The sequence below is a fragment of the Mustela lutreola genome, chromosome X (assembly GCF_030435805.1).
Source record: "Mustela lutreola isolate mMusLut2 chromosome X, mMusLut2.pri, whole genome shotgun sequence".
Classification (NCBI taxonomy): domain Eukaryota; kingdom Metazoa; phylum Chordata; class Mammalia; order Carnivora; family Mustelidae; genus Mustela; species Mustela lutreola.
Genome location: NC_081308.1, coordinates 102981751 through 102999508, shown reverse-complemented (window position 1 = coordinate 102999508; position 17758 = coordinate 102981751). Strand labels below are relative to the sequence as shown.

General features: G+C 40.6%; 1 protein-coding gene across 6 annotated transcripts in view; it reads left to right on the top strand.

Annotated features, from left to right (window-relative positions):
* The first annotated feature begins 10251 nt into the window (after positions 1–10251).
* The window catches only part of NKAP (NFKB activating protein), a 44361-nt gene continuing 36854 nt past the window's right edge, over positions 10252–17758 (top strand). For 5 of the 6 annotated variants that reach the window (XM_059157135.1, XM_059157132.1, XM_059157134.1 and 2 more), the window contains exons 1-2: positions 10252–10768; positions 13637–13717. In XM_059157135.1, coding sequence (XP_059013118.1) covers positions 10383–10768; positions 13637–13717 — 467 coding nt within the window. In that variant the 5' untranslated portion in view covers positions 10252–10382. The remainder of the gene's footprint in view (positions 10769–13636; positions 13718–17758) is intronic. The other variant, XM_059157136.1, reaches the window with a different exon arrangement.

Sequence of the window (17758 nt, the reverse complement as noted above, 5' to 3'; positions counted from 1 at the left end):
GGGAAGCACTGTAATGGCCCCAGCCTAGGGACACAGGCTGCCTAAAAGACAGAGATCTAATCGTAGGACTATACACCTAACCTACCACCAAAAAATCAATAGTGCTCCATTACAATAACAGTGGGATACAGCTAAAGGAATGGTAAGCCTCTTACCCCGTCTAAGGACAAGTGTTTAGGAAAACTCAAACAAGACAGTGGAGACAAAACCAACACCACCAAAGGACATTTTAGCCTCTGAAACTTACAGCCAACAGTGAACACAGCCTCATTCCCAGCCAGATAAACAGAAAACCTCCTCCTGAAAACTATACAATTCTTTTATCCAATACATCATGTGTGGCTTTCAACAAAAAAGTGTAAGGTATACTAAAAACCGAAAAAAAAAAAATATTCTGAAGAGACAAAGCATTCTCAAGCAGACTCAAATATGGCAGAAATCTTGGAATTATGTGATCTGGGATTAAAATAACTATGGTTAATACGCTAAAGGCTTTCCTGAAAAAAGTGGACAACATGTTAGAACAGATGAATAATATAAGCCAGGAGATAAAAACACTAAGAAAGAATCAAAAGGAAATACTAAAAATCAAAAACACTGTGACAGAACTGAAAAAGGCCTTTTTTAAAAAAAGGTTATTTATTTATTTATTTGAGAGAGAGAAAAGAGTGAGCGAGAGAGAACATGAGTTGGGGGAGAAGGGCTGATCGAGAGGGAGAAGGGAGAAGCAGGCTCCCCGCTGAGCAGGAAGCCAGATGCAGGGCTCTATCCCAGGACCTCGGGATCATGACCTGAGCTGAAGGAAGACACTTAACCAACTAAGCCACCCAAGCGCCCCTGAAAATTGCCTTTTTTAAAAAAAATTTAAGTTATGTAATCTCTACACCTATCATTCTTTTGCACATTGCTGTCTAGTTTTCCATACTCCATTTATTAAAGAGACCATTTTCCCTATTGTATATTCTTGTCTCCTTTGGCATAGATTTTTTTTTTTTTTTAAGAGAGAATGAGGAGGGGGAGAGGGAGAGACGATCCTAAGCAGGCTCCACACTCCAGTACAGAGCCTGACTTGGGGCTCAATCTCACAATTGTGAGATCATGACCTGAGCCCAAATCAAGAGTTGGAGACATAATTGACTGAGCCCCCCAGGCGCCCCTCCTTTGGCATAGATTAATTGACCATATAAGCATGGGTTTACTTCTGGGCTCTCTGTTCTGTTCCAGATACCTCCAGCTTTGTTTTTCTTTCTCAAGATTGCTTTGGCTACTGGGAGTCTTCTGTGGTTCCATACAAATTGCAGTATTGTTTTAGCTTTGTGAAAAATGCTGTTGCTATTTTTTTTTCTTTTGAGAGAGAGAAAGAGCATAAGCAGGGGAGAGGGGCAGAGGGAGAAGGAGAAAGAGGAAATATTAAGCAGCCTCCCTGCCCAGTGCAGAGCCCAACTTAGGGCTTGATCTTACAACCCTAGGATCATGACCTGAGCCAAAACCAAGAGTCAGATGCTCAACTGACTGAGCTCCCCAGGCACCCCGCTATTGGTATTTTGATAGGGATTGCATTGAACCACTATGCTGTACACTTAGAACTAATACAACATTTTGTGTCAACTATACTCAAAAAAAAATTTTAACCTTCAAAAAAAAAATAAAAGAGTGGGCGCCTGGGTGGCTCAGTGGGTTAAGCTGCTGCCTTCGGCTCAGGTCATGATCTCAGGGTCCTGGGATCGAGTCCCGTATCGGGCTCTCTGCTCGGCAGGGAGCCTGCTTCCCTCTCTCTCTCTCTCTGCCTGCCTCTCCATCTACTTGTGATTTCTCTCTGTCAAATAAATAAATAAATAAATCTTTAAAAAAAAAAATAAAAGAGTAATACTGGCAGAGAATTTTTCCAAATTAATGGCAGATGCCAAGCAACACATCAAGGAAGTTCAAAGAACATCGAGCAGTATAAATAACAAAAAAACCTATACTTGGCCTTATCATATTCAAAGTAGAGGAAGTCAAAGACAAGGAGAAAAATTTTGAAAGAAGCCAAATTGGGGAAAAAAACAAAACTTGTTCCTATACAGGAACAGGTAAGAATCATATCAGACTTCTCTTCAGGAAATATGCAAGCAAGAAGAGTGAAGTGAAATATTTAAAGCATCGGAGGGAAAATATCACTAACCTAGAATTCTGTATCCATCAAAATTATCCCTCAAAAGTGTAGAGAAATAAAGACTTTCTTGGACAAATAAAACTTTTAAATGTGTCACCAATATATCTGCTTTGCAAGAAGTGCTTAGAGACAAGGAAAATAATATAAGTCAGAAACTCAGTTTGCATAAAGAAAGGAAAAGTATTAGAGAAATAATAAGTGAAGGTAAGATGAGATATTTTATTCATAATACTCTTTTTTCTAAATATTTGCTTATCTATTTTTAGAGAGAAGGAGGGGCAGAGAGAGAGGGAGAAGCTGACTCCCTGCTGAGCAGAGACCCTGGGATCATGACCTGAGCCAATACCAAGAGTCAAATGCTTAACCTACTGAGCCACCCAGGTGCCCCTATTTATAATAGTCCTATTTGATCTAACAGATAATGGTTTATTCAAAATAGTAATAGCAAAAATGTATTCAGTGATTATAGTATATGGATAAGTGAAATGTTATGAAAGACAGAAGATAGGAACTGGGTCTACTGTGCGTAAGGTACTTGTGCTACCAGTGAAATGATCTAGTGTTATTTGAAAGTGGACTTATTTGTCGTAAACGTACTTTGCCAATTTTACGGCAGCCACTAAAAAAAATTTCCAAGTGTTACTGATATGTTAAGAGAGGAGAGAAAATTGAATCATATTAAAAAGTTCAATTAAAACCAGAGAAGGCAGAAAAAGAGTGGAAGACAAAGGAGAAACTAAGAACAATGACAAAGAATAGAAAACGATTATTAAAATGGTAGATATTCATCAGAATATACCAATACTAATTTTAAATGTGAATAGTCTAAAAACGCCAATTAAAAGATACAGATTGTAAGTTTGGATAAAAATAAATAAATAAGGGGCCCCTCGGTGGCTCAGTTGTTAAGCATCTGTCTTCGGCTCAGGTCATGATCCCAGGGTCCTGGGATTGAGCCCCACATTGGGCTTCCTGCTCAGCGGGAGACCTGCTTCTCCCTCTCTCTCTGCCCCCTCTCACTGTGTCTTTCTCTCTGTCAAATAAATAAATAAAATCTTGAAATAAATAAATAAACACCAACTATATATCACCTACAAGAAAACTACTTTATTTTTTTTTTTTATTTTTCAAAGATTTTATTTTTAAGTAATTTCTACACCTAACACGGGGCTTGAACTCGCAATCCTGAGATCGAAAGTTACACCCTCCTCTGACTGAGCCAACCAGGCACCCCAGAAACCAACTTTAAATATAAAGATACAGGGTGCCTTGTGGCTCAATCAGTTAAGTGTCTGTCTTGGGCTCAGGGTCCTGGGATCAAGCCCCATGTTGGGCTCCCTGCTTGGCGGGGAGGCTACTTCTCCCTCTCCCTCTGTTGCTCCCCCTGCTTGTGAGCTCTCTCTCTCTCAAATAAACCAATAAGATCTCAAATAAATAAATAAATAAATAAATAAATAAATAAATGGATGCAGGGGCGCCCAAGTGATGCAGTTAAGTGCCCAACTCTTTGTCTCGGCTCAGGTGGTGACCCCTTGGGTGGTGAGATGGAGCCCGGAGTCAGGCTCCACACTCTGTGCAGAGTACACTTGACATTCTCTCTCCCCTCTGCCCTCCTACTCGTGCTCTCTCTCTCTAATAAATAAATAAATCTTAAAAAAATAAAGATAAAGACACAGATAGCTTAAAGGTAATGATATTCAGAAAGATATACCATGCTAACACTAAGCAAAAGAAAGCTGGAGTATCTGTGACAAAGCATGCTTCAGAGCAAGGAAAATTATCAGCGATAATGAGGGGCATTATGTAACAGCAAAAGCCTCAGTTTTCCAGAAGACAGTAATCCTTAATGTATACACGCTTAACAACACAGTGTCAAAATACGTGAGTCAAAAATGGACAGAACTGCAAGGAGAAAAAAACAAATGCATTCTTGTACTTGAGGACTTCATCCTCTCTCTATTACTCATTGCCAAAGACAACAGATAGAATATCAGTGTAATCAAATATAATTGAACTAAGAGCACCATCAATAAACTAGATCTGATTGACATTTATAGAATACTTCAACAACAGCCAAAGGCACATTCTTTTCAAGCTCACAAGGTACATTCACTAAGATAGACTATATTCTGGGCCATAAAACACACGGATCAAAGAATAAATCTCAAAAGAATCTGAAAAAGAAATTTTGAGCTAAATGGAAATGAAAACACAGCTTGTCAAAATTTGGGGATGCAAATAAAATTAGTGCGTAGAGGGGCATTGGTCACACTGAATGCATATATTAGAAAAGAAGGAAAATCTATAATTAATAATCTAAGTTTCCAAAGGCGCCTGGGTGGCTCAGTCGTTAAAGCATCTGCCTTTGGCTCTGGTCATGATCCCAGAGTCCTGGGATCAATCCCCCACATTGGGCTCCCTGCTCAGCAGGAAGCCAGCATCTCCCTATCCCACTCCCTCCACTTGTGTTCCCTCTCTCTCTGTGTGTGTCTCTCTCTGTCAAATAAATAAATAAAATCTTAAAAAATAATAATATTAATAATCTAAGTTTCCATCTTAGGAACCTAGAGAAAGAAAAGCAAATTAAATCCAAGTAAGCAAAAGAAAAGATAATAAAAATCAGAGCAAAAATCAATGAAACTGAAAACAAGAAAACAGTAGAGAAAAATCAATGAAACCAAAAGTTGGGTATTTGAAAATATTGATAAAAGTGATAGGTATCTATTCAGGCTAGCCAAGGTGAAAAAGAGAGAAGACACAAATTGCTACCATCAAAAATGAAAGGGGGGGGGCGCCTGGGTGGCTCAGTGGGTTGGGCCGCTGCCTTCGGCTCGGGTCATGATCTCGGGGTCCTGGGATCGAGTCCCATGTCGGGCTCTCTGCTCAGTGGGGAGCCTGCTTCTCTCTATCTCTCTCTCTGCCTGCCTCTCTGTCTACTTGTGATCTCTCTGTCAAAAGAATAAATAAATCTTTAAAAAAAAATGAAAGGGGGATGTCATTTCTGATTCTGTTGACATTAAAAGAATAATAAAAGAATATTATGAACAACTCTGTGGCCACAAATTTGATAACCTGGAACAAAAGGCCAATTCTTTGAAAAACAATCTAACAATACTCATAGAAAGAGAAATAGACTATATGATAGGCCTAAATCTATTTTAAAATTGAATCAATAATTAATAACCTTCCAAGACAGAAAGCACCAGGCACAAATGGGTTCACTGGGGGAATTCTACCAAGAATTTAATGAAGAAATGATATGACTTCTCTACAATCTGGTTTAGAAAATAGAAGCAAGGGAATGCTTCCTAACTTATTCTTTGAGGTCAGCATTACCCTAATACTAAATCCAGACAACATATTATAAAAAAGGCAAGCCAAAGAGCAATACCTCTCATGAATATGGATGCAAAAATCCTCAACCAAATATTAGCAGATCAAATCCAACAATGTCTGAAAAGAATTATATACTATGAGCAGCTAGGATTTATCTCTGGTATGCAAGGCTAGGTCACACCCAAAAAGTCAATTAATGTAATCCATCACATCAACAATCCCTAAAGACTGATATGATCATATCATCAGATATAGAAAAAGCATTTGACAAAATCCAACACCAATTCATATTAAAAACCCTCAGCAAGGAGCTCCTGAGTGGCTCAGTTGGTAAAATGACTGCCTTTGGCTCAGGTCATGATCCCAGGGTCCTGGGATTGAGCCCCACATTGGGTTTCCTGCCCCTCAGGGAGCCTGCTTCTCCCTCTCCCTCTGCCCATCTCTCTCCCTGCTTGTGCGTGTGCTCTCTCTCTCTCAGTCAAATAAATAAAAAACTTAAAAAAAAAAGAAAAAAAACACTTAGCAAACTTGGAATATAAAGGAAGGTCCTCAACATGATAAAGGACATCTATGAAAAACCTACGGTTATTAACATATTTAGTGATGAGAAATTAGATGCTTTTACCCTACTACAATCAGGAAGAAAGCAGGGATGTCCTCTCTTACTACTTCTATTAAACATCATACTGGAAGTCCTAGCTAATGCAATAAGACAGAGTAAAAAAGGTATGTGGATGGGGAAGGTAGAAATAAAACAGTCTTTATTCACAGATGACATGATTGTTTAGGTAGAAATTCCCAAAGAATTGTTTAAAAAAAGAAAACAACCAAACAAATCTTCCTGGAATGCATAAATGGTTATATAGCAAAATTGCAGGGCACAGGCTACTATACAAAGGTCAGTCACTTTCTTGTATACCAGCAGTGAGCAATTGAAATGTAAAATTTAGTTATTTATTTCTAAATATTTTATTTTTTTTTATTTGACAGAGAGAGACATGAGAGAGGGAACACAAGCAGGGGGAATGGGAGAGGGAGAAGCTGGCTCCCCGCTGAACAAGAAGCCCTATGCGGGGCTCGATCCCAGGAGCCTGGGATCATGACCTGAGCCGAAACCAAGAGTCTGACCTTACCCGGCTGAGCCACCTAGATGCCCCCGGCAAAGGATTTCTAAATACAACACCAACAGGGGTCTTGGGATGGAACCCCGCATTGGGCTCCCTGCTCGGTGGGGAGCCTGCTTCTCCCTCTGCCTGCCACTCCCCATTTGCACTGTCTCTGACCTCAAACGGGCGTCTCCATGCTCAGCGTGAGGAGTCTGCTAAAGTTTCTCTCTCCCTCTCCCACTGCCCCTCCACCCCCGACGCCCCAGACTCTCGCTCTCCGTCTCTCTTTCTGAAATAAATACATAAATCTTAAAATATATATATATACACCGCCAACAGCACAATCCATGAAAGAAGAACTGAGAACTTGGACTTCATTAGAATTAAAAATGTGTGCCCCTGGATGGGGAATCCAGATGGCAGAATAGGGAAATCCTGAACTCAGCTCCCCCCACGGGCACAGCAAGGCTGCAATTACATAGAGAGTTACACACTCTGAGAACAACCCGAAGGCCAGCCGATCAACTTTTGCTCATCTAAAGATATAAAGAAAAAGTGGCATCAAGAAGGGAAGGAGGGACAGAGATGCAGTGTGCTCAGGACCCACACCCCCAGGACAGTGACCCACAAGCGGGAGGCTATCACAGGTACAGAGCTCCTCCATCATCCAGGCACCTCCAGCCCTGGGGACCTGAACCAGGAAGATGAACCTATGTAATGTCTGGCTTTGAAAATCAGAGGGCCATAACTCCAGGGGAGTCAGAGGGCTGTAGAAAACTGAGGCTCTACTACTAAAGGCCTGGTGCCTAAACCCAGACCCAGCACAGAGGCAACAGTTTGAAAAGCACCTGTGCCTTATGTGAGGATTTATTGACAAATTTTAGGGTATGTGCTGGAGAGGCAGACATCTGTAGGAACTTTCTTTAGGGCAAAAGCATGGTCAAAGGAAATAAAAAATACTTTGAGTGAAAAAATAACATTAAACATCTTTGGGGGAAAAAAGGAAAAATTAAAAAATAAAGGGGTGCCTGGGTAGCTCAGTCGGTTAAACATCTGCCTTTGCTCGGGCTGTGGTCCTGGGGTCTTGGGATGGAACCCCGCATTGGGCTCCCTGCTCGGTGGGGAGCCTGCTTCTCCCTCTGCCTGCCACTCCCCGTCTGCGCTGTCTCTGTCAGATAGATAGATAACTTTGGAACATAGCAAAGGAAGTTCTAAGAGGGAAGTTTATAGCAATACAAACCTACCTCAAGGAACAAAAACCTCAAATAAACAGGCTTATACCTAAAGGAACTAGAATAAGAACAAACAAAGCCTAAAGTTAATAGAAGGAAAGAAATAATAAAGATCAGAGCAGAATTAAATGAAATAGAGACTAAAACAGCAATAGGAAAGGCAGTGAAATCAAGATCTGGTTCTTTGAAAAGATAAACAAAATTGATAAACCTTTAGCCAGACTCAACAAGAAAAAAAGAGAGGGGACTCAGGTGAATCAAATCAGAAATGAAAGTGAACTTACCAGTGACACCACAGAAACACAAAGGACTGTAAGAGAGCACTACAAAAAATTATATGTCAACAAATTGCACAATCTGGAAGAAATGTATAAATTCCTAGAAACATACACTCTTCCAAGACTGAACCATGAATAAATAGACAATCTGAACAGGCCAATTACTAATAATGAAATTGAATCCCTAGTCAAAAAACTCCCAATGAACAAAAGTCCAGGACCAGATGGCTTCACACTTCACGCTAAACGGGTTATTTTTTAAAAACTTTTTTGTTATTTTTTAGTATCATCCCGACCAGAGGTGCTGGGGTATGGGTTTTGTCATTGGAACTAAAGTGCATGCCTACCAGCCGTTGGGCAGGTATACCAAGTGCTGTTGCTAAGCTGGCTTTTGTGGGCAGTAGGTGTGAAAGTGTACAGCCTAGTGTCACAAAAGTTAGGTGTAGGTTTTCCATCCAAAACTTACTTCTTTTTTTTTAAAAGATTTTATTATTTATTTATTTGACAGAGAGAGAGAGAGAGAGAACACAAGCAGAGATACTGGCAAACGAGAAGGAGAGACAGCTCTCCACTGTGCCCGGAGCTAGAAGCGTGGCTGATCACAGGACACCGGGATCATGACTTCAGCTGAAGGCAGATGCTTAATCGACTGAGTCACCCAGGCACCCCCATCCAAAACTTATTAGATTAATTATTTATTAGATTAATTTAATCAATTAATTAGATTAGGTGATTAGATTAATTTCTTATTAGAAATTTCTGCAAATCCCCATCCCAAATCATATAATTTCTCCTACTCAATTCAGTCCTTGGCCCTCATCCCATCATCAATTGTTTTTACATAGAAGATATCCAATAGTGCTGTCCGCTTTTCCTATTTAGATTCTGTTAGCATCTTTCCCTTAACTTCTAAAAAAGGAGATTTCCAATAATTGGCAGCATTAGTTTTCATGGTCTGATAAGTTACTTCTTACAAGGAAAGGCCCATAAGGCCATCTAGTTCCTAGTAGACTGGATTCTGAATTTCCGTAGCACACTCATTGTACCTTCAAAAATTAAAGTCAATAGAATTAGTGTTCAGATGTTCTTTCATTTAAAAGTGGTATAAGGGGCGCCTGGGTGGCTCAGTACTTAAGCAGCTACTTTAGGCTCAGATCCTGATCCCAGGGTCCTGGAATCCAGCCCCACATGGGGCTCCCTGCTCAGTGGGAAGTCTGCTTCTCCCTCTCCCACTCCCCCTGCTTGTGTTCCCTCTCTCACTGTGTCTCTCTCTGTCAAATAAATAAATAAAATCTTTAAATAATAAAATAAAAGTAGTATAAAATGAACAGAATAACTATTAACCATGTATTGCTGAGCTAGCATATGATAGTACTAGTTTAAGGGGCCAGTCAAGAAGGGGGTTACAAATTCCTTTTGCTGGTGCATATTAGTGGTGATGAATTTCTGGGGAATAAATAAGCAGTTTTCTCTCCGCTGCGAACTTAACTGTAGCATATCAGGCTCAAATTATTAACAAAGAATTTGTGCCCTCTAAGCTAACTGAGCAAAATGGGGCTTAGACATCATATAGCTCACCACCAATTTCGATAAACCCTCCTTATTTTAAGAGTAGAAAGAAAAAAGTGTGGGAACGCCTGGGTGGCCCCCTTAAGCGACTGCCTAGGCTCAGATCACGATCCCCAGGTCCTGGGTTAGAGCCCCACCTCCAGCTCCTAGCTGAGCGGGGAAGCCTGCTTTTTCCTCTGCCTCTGCACACCCCCGCCCCGTTCCCCCCACCCGCTCTTGCTGGTGCGCTCTCTCAAATAAATAAATCTTTTAAAAAGAAAAGAAAAAGAAAAAATTGTGTGTGGGGAGGTGGGTGTACTCCTACACACAGATATATTTATTTACATTGACTTTGTTATTCACAAGGCCGCTCAGTGAAATGTCTCCTGTAGCCTATCTCCCTTCTCTTCAGGTATTTCAACTCGAGGATAAAAAACACGCTCTCTGAATCCAGTTGAGATTTGAGCAGCCTCACTCGGGACCGGAAGGATGAGTGGATCCGGTTGCCCCACGGACTTCTTTACACCGATACACACATCCCCGTCCCTTGGGCAGGACCACCTAGGTCCGGGGAAGGGATTTGCCGACGTACCCGGAACTGTTACCAAGGTTTCCTGGGGTTCGGGCGGTGGCGCGACGGCGGCTTAGAGACGCGAACCGACCGAGATCTTCCTAGGCTCGCGAGAACGCCCCCTTCTCTAGCGGTTTAGGGGACCCAGCGGCCGCGATGGCCCCTGTGTCGGGTTCGCGCAGCCCTGAGGGATCGGCCTCGGGCTCCGGGGGGAAGCGTCGCAGTTCGTCCAGGAGCCCTAAGCCCAGCCGATCCGCCCGCTCCCCGCGGGGCCGTCGCTCGCGCTCGAGATCTCGCTCGCACTCTTGCTCTCGGAATGGTCTCAGCCATCAGCTGGGCAGCTTCGGTCAGGGCTCGCGAAACCAGTCCTACCGTTCCCGCTCGCGGTCCCGCTCCCGGGAGCGGCCCTCAGCGCAGCGGGGCAGCACCTTCGCTTCAGCCTCCTCGACCGCGTATTATGGCGGCTACTCGCGCCCCTACGGGAGCGACAAGCCGTGGCCCAGCCTTCTGGACAAGGAGAGGGAGGAGAGCCTGCGGCAGAAGTGAGTGAGGCGGACGCGCTTTCTCTTGCGGGAGCCCACGCGACTTCGCAGTCGGACTTTCGCTTTTCGCCCTCTGCCCAGCGCCCCTTTCTATCCATCCCTTCAGTCCCCCCCGCCCTCCAGAAAAACACGCCTTTTTCCGCCCCTTTCTCCCCTTGGGTTGTCGCTCGTCCTCGGGCCCCTTCTTACCGTGCTCCGGTGTCTCCGCTATTACTTCTGCCTCCTGGCTTGTAGCGGTTCTGTCGGGAGCCTCAGACCTGCCCGAATTACAGTACCCGCTCGCTTGTGTCTTTATTACTTGGAAGCGCGCTTTTATTTTGCACTCCGTTGAGCTCGTGGCTAAGAAGAGACCTGTTTTATTGATCACAAAATTAGCAGTGCCTAGCATTTGGTAGGCGTGCCACCGTTGCTTGCTGAATGATTGGACGGATTTGAGGTCACAGAATGTGCACGGTGGAAATGTTGTGGGGCGAGTCGGGAAAGTTGGAGAGGAAGAGTTTAAATCCGAGGAGAGAAAACCCTCTGAGACCAGATGATTGGGCGCGGGAAAAGTGATCTGCCAAACTGTTGATTAAGCTACATTGAAAAAAGGCCTTGTTAAATGGTCTTAATTCGACGGTGAAAAATGATATTCACTATCGGGAATGAGTATTGGAGTGGAAAAGTGGGTAGTTTAAGGAGGAGAAAGGAAAGGGGTTATAATTATTGCCATGTAAGTTTTAATATCTAATGCTTATTGAGTGTTAAATTCTATCAGGCATTGTACTAGGGGCTTTACATGTCCTCTCTCTTTTTTAAAGATGTTATTTATTGGGGCGCCTGGGTGGCTCAGTGGGTTGAGCCTCTGCCTTCTGCTCAGGTCCGTGATCTCAGGGTTCTGGGATTGAGCCCCACATCTGGCTCCTTGCTCCGTGGAGAGCCTGCTTCTCCCCTCTCTCTCTGCCTGCCTTTCTGCCTACTTGTGATCTCTCTCTCTGTCAAATAAATAAAATCGTTTTTAAAAAAGATTTTTAAAAATCTTTTCTTTCTTTCTTTTTTAAAAAAAGATTTTACTTATTTATTTGACAGAGAGAGTACAAGCAGAGGGAGAAGGAGCAGCAGGCAGAGGGAAAGGGAGAAGCAGGCTCCCCTCTGAGCAAGGAGCTCCATACCAGGACCCTAGGATCATGACCTTAGAAGGCAGAGGCTTGGGCACCTGGGTGGCTCAGTGGGTTAAGCCGCTGCCTTCGGCTCAGGTCATGATCTCAGGGTCCTGGGATCGAGTCCCACATCGGGCTCTCTGCTCAGCAGGGAGCCTGCTTCCTCCTCTCTCCCTGCCTGCCTCTCTGCCTACTTGTGATCTCTCTCTCTGTCAAATAAATAAATAAAATCTTAAAAAAAAAAAAAAAAAGAAGGCAGAGGCTTAACCACCTGAGTCACCCAGGCGCCCCTACATGTCCCCTGTGTTAGAAAAGAAATTTAAGAGTATCACAGGCATTGAGGGGCTTCCATAAATCTTTTTTTCCAAGAATGGGAATAAAGGATAGTGATGAAGAGGACAGGCTCCAGAATTGGACTGCCTTGAGTTTGAAATCATGCTTTGCTGCCTGATGGTTGTGTGACCCTGAGCAAGTTTCTGAACTTCTCTGAGCTTTATTTTGTAAACACTTAAAAAGGGATAAAGTTGGCGCCAAGGCTTTTAGTGTTGTGATGATTTAGTTCCTGGAACAGTACTTGAGTGTTAGCCATTAGGCTTCCTGAATAGAAGCAGAAACAATAAAAAACTGAGTTAGGTTGGAGACCTACCTCTCCAAATTGAATTTTTCAGACAGTTACCTCCTAAGCAACCAGCATCCTACTAGACAATCCTCATCAAAAAGGTGTCAAAACTTCTTGGATGAAATTTGCATTTGTACATTTAGAAGGTGAATAATTTATCTTAAGAGTGCAGATGAATATGGTATGGTGACTAACATAACATTAAAAAAAAGACAGTGCAGATGAAGCTGGTGGCAGCAGGGATGAGAACTTAACTGTTTTTACAGCCTGTCATTCTTTACCCTGCATATGGATTCCAAGTTGGGTGGTAAGTATAACCCTTTCAGGCTCTTCAGGTGGGAAACCGGAGTCTAATTCTGCATGATTATAATATCTTTTCTCCTGAATAAAGAAGTAAAAAATTGTATATTCAAACAATCAAACCAATTTATTTTGTAAGGGTTTGGTGTGTGTGTGCGTGTGTGTGTTTAAACAAATGGAATCAAAGCAGCTAAACTTTGAGGAATTGAGCCTTCTTTTTTTGTATTTTGTGAGCAAAATTTTAAAAAATCACAAACATAAATTTTTCCTGTCCTCCGAGAGTAGATAGAGTATATAGTCCTTTTCCAAAAAAGGAACTAAAGGGAAAACAGAGAAAACAAACCCTGTATCTCATTGAGGACAAAACTTTTCTTTCATTTTCAGACCTCTCTCTATTTTCTATTTCTAATGCTTAATTTTTATTTTCTGTATTCCGGAGTTTCTGAAAACGGGTTTGACTAAATCAAAAGGAGAGTCTGCTCTTTACTCTCATAAATGTGTGTAAAGGAATTTATTTCCAAATACAGAACTGTTTGTGTCACATATTACAGAAGATGAAATGAACAATTAAGAACTGTGTCATACAGGAGGCAGAAGAGATGCTCTTGATGGCTTTTTAAGCTGTATTTCTGGCCTGGCCTCAGGTTGCCTGTAGTCTGTACTAAGAACATCAAATTATAATGAGTATTAACTTACTAATTTAACTTTTAAAAAAGGAAAATAAGACTTAACTGGACTCCTTTGAATTGATTATATATTTGGAAAACAGTTTAGCCATGGAGTTACAATTTATATGCCTATATCTTCTAGGAGATTAAGTGAGAGAGAAAGAATTGGAGAACTGGGAGCTCCTGAAGTATGGGGACTTTCTCCAAAGAATCCAGAACCAGAGTAAGTGATGAAAAAATACTTCATAAAAATGTAACATTTGTTTAAATCCAAAGACTGTTGGTCAAAATTTTTGTTAAATGAACATTTAAGTACAGCTCACATTTTCTCTTTTGTGATTTGTGCCATTCTACCCCTTAGAATTTTAAAAACACTGAACATTCCTAACGATTAAAACATGTTGCTAGGGGTGCCTGGGTGGCTCAGTCATTAAGCGGCTGTCTTATGACTCAGGTCATGATCCCCGGGTGCTGGGATCGAGCCCTGCATGGGGCTCCCCGCTCATCGGGAAGCCTGCTTCTCCCTCTCCTGCTCCTCCTGCTTGTGTTCCCTCTCTCACTGTCTTTCTCTCTCTGCATCAAATGAATAAATAAAACCTTTTAAAAATAAATAAATAATAAAACATGTTGCTAGTGGATTTTAACATTAATTGTTCTTTCAAAAGATACTTACTTTTAAGGATTTTATTTATTTATTTAACAGAAAGAGAGCACAAGTAGTCAGAACGGCAGGTAGAGGGAGAAGCAGGCTCCCCACTGAGCAGAGGGCTCTATCCCAGAACCCTGGGATCCTGGGATCATGACCTGAACCAAAGGCAGCCACTTAACCAACTGAGCCACCCAGGCACCCCTTAATTGTTCTTTTTAAATTGTAATTCATGTTGGTACTAATTTCCTATTCCTTGAAGGGTACAGTATTAAGACAAATACATTATTATTTTGAATTGTTTTTTCTCAACCTAATTGTAGAATACATGTCACATTAGTTAGCCTTACAGAGGGATTTTTTTTTTTTGAGGTACAATTGACAAACAATATGGATGGTAGACTAGGGTTTTCTTATATATATATCATTTGCAAATAGTGACCGTTTTACTTCTTTACCAGTTTGGATGCCTTTTATTTTTCTTGTCTTGTAGCTAGGACTTCAGTAGTGTGTTGAATAAAAGTGGCGAGAATAGGCATCCTTGTCTTGTTCCTGATCTTAGGGTAAAGCTTTCAGCTTTTTACTGTTGAGTGTGATATTAGCTATGGGTTTGTCATAAATAGCCTTTCTTAAGTTAAGGTATATTTTCTCTATATTCACTTTGTTGAGAGTTTATATCTTCTTTGGATGTTGAATTTTGTCAAATGCTGTTTCTGCATCTATTAAGATGATCCTAGAATTTTTATCCTTTATTTTGTTAATGTGGTATATCCACATTGATAGATTTGTGGATATTGAATTATCCTTGCATTTTTGGAATAATTTCTACTTTAGAATGGTATATGATCTTTTAATATAGTATAAAATTTGATTTTGCTAATATTTTGTTGCAGATTTTTACATCTACACACATCAGGAATATTGTCTTATAATTTTTTTTTTATTTGTGGTGTCTTTGGTTTTGGTATCAGGGTAATGCTGGCCCCATAATTTTTTTTATTTGTGGTATCTTTGGTTTTGGTATCAGGGTAATGCTGGCCCCATAGAGTGAACTTGTTCTTTCTTCAGTTTTTTGGAATTGTTTAAGAAGTACAGGTCTTAACTCATTAAATATTTGGTAGAATTTACCTGTGAAACCGTCTGGTCCTGGAGTTTCTTTTGTAGGGAATTTTTTGATTACTGAGTCAATTTTATTAGTAGTAATTTAGATGATTGTTGTTTCTAGGAATTTATCCATTTCTTCTCAGTTGTTCCATTTGTTGGCACATAATTGTTCTTAGTAGTTGCTTACAGTTTTTTTCAATTTCTGTAGTATTGGATATAACTTTCCCCTTTCACTTCTGATTTTATTTATATGGGCACTCTCTTTTTTTCTTGATGAATCCAGTTAAAGTTTTTTTTTAATCTTATCTTTTCAAAGAACTAACTCTTAGTTTCTTTTTTTTTAAGTTATTTGTTTGAGAGCAAGTGAGAGAGAGCATGCACGATCAGAGGCGGGGAGGGTTAGAGGAAAAGGGAGAAGCAGGCTCCCCACTGAGCAGGGAGCCTGATACAGGACTCCATCCGAGGACCTGAGCATCATGACCTGAGCTGAAGGCAGATGCTTTACTGACTGAGCCACCCAGGCGCCCCCAACTCTTAGTTTCATTGATCCTTTCTGTTGTCTTTTTAGTTTCTTTTACATTTATTTTTCACTCTGATCTTAATTATTTTCTTCCTTTTACTAACTTAGGGCTTTGTTTTTTTCTAGTTCCTTTAGCTGTAATATTAGATTGTTTGAGATTTTTCTTGGTTCTTTAGTGGGGCCTGTGAACTTCCCTCATAGAACTTTCGCTCCATTTGATAGGTTTTGTACTGTTGTGTTTCCATTTTCATTTGTCTCAAGGTATTTTTTCATTTCCTCTTTGATTTCTTCATTGACCCATTGGTTGGTTGGTTGTTTTTAAAGATTTATTTATTTAAGAGAGAGAGCACATGCTCAAGTAGGAGGGTTGGAGGGAGAGGGAGAGAGACTCTCAAGCAGACTCCATGTTGAGTGGAGAGCCTGACATGGGGCTTCATCTCATGACTCTTGAGATCATGACCTGAGTTGAAACCAAGAGTCAGACATTTAACCGACTGTACCACCAAGGCACCCCATCCATTGGTTGTTTAATTCCATGTTGTTATGCCTTTATGTGTTTGTGTTTTTCTAGTTTTCTTGTAATTGATTTCTAATTTTCTTGTAATTGATTTCTAATTTCATACTATTGTAGTCTGAAAAGATGCTTGATACAGTTTCAATCTTCTTAAATTTATCAAGACTTGTCTTGTGGCCTAACATGGGATCAGTCCTGGAGCACATTTCATGTGCACTTGAAAAGAATGTGTATTCTGCTGGTTTTGGATAAAATGTTCTGTGTATATCTGTTAAGTCTATCTGGTCTAATGCGTTGGTCAAGGCTACTGTTTCCTTATTGATTTTCTGTCTGAATGATCTATCCATTCATATAAGTGGGGTGTTAAGGTCTCTTACTGTTATTGTATTATTGTCAATTTCTCCCTTCATGTCTGTTAATACTTGATTTATGTATTAAGGCGCTCCTGTGTTGGGTGCATAGGTATTTACAAATGTTATATCTTCTTGTTGGATTAATCCCTTTATCATCTATAATGTCCTTCATGTCTTGTTACAGGCTTTGTTTTCTAGAATGTTTTGTATGATATAAGTATTGCTACCCCAGCTTTTTGTTTGTTTTCATTTGCATAGGATATCTTTTTCCATCCCTTCAGTTTTAGTCTGTGTCTGAAGTGAGTCTCTTATAGGCAGCATATTGTTTTTTTTAAACAGTTGTTTTGGTTTGGGTTTTTTTTTTTTGTATTTGGTATTGTTTTTTAATCTATTCAGCTACTGTGTGTGTTTTGATTGGAGCACTTAGTTTACATTTAAAGTAATTATTTTAAAAAACCTATTGATAAGTATGGACTTGTTGCCATTTTGTTGATTTTTTTTCTGATTTTTTAAAAAGATTTATTTGTCAGAGAGAGAGAGAGCACACAAGTGGGGAGCGGCAGGCAGAGGGAGAAGCAGTCTCCCTCCTGAGCAAGGAGCCAGATGTGGGACTTGATCCCGGAATCCTGGGATTTTAACCTGAGCCAGAGGCAGACACTTAACTAGCTGAGCCACCCAGGTGCCCTTTCTGTTTTTGAAAGTCTTCTCTGTTCCATTCTTTTGCTCTCTTCCCTTGAGATTTGGTGACTTTCCTTAGTGTTATGTTTGTATTCTTTTATTTTTTGTTTATCTGTTACAGGTATTTGGTCAGTGGTTACCATGAGGTTCATATATAACATCTTATGTATATAGCAATCTATTTTAAGTTAATGCCCACTGAAGTTCAGATGCCTTCTAAAAACACTACATCCCCCCACTGTGTTTTATTTTTGACATCACATTTTACATCTTACTATTTTATGTTTCCATTGAGTAATTATTGTGGGTCTGATTTTGCTGCTTTTGTTTTTTAACCTTCATCCTAGCTATGTAGGTGGTCGACCTTTACTCTATGTTTACCTTTACCAGTGACATTTTAACTTTAATGATTTTTCGTTTTTTAAAAGAATTTATTATTAAGTAATCTC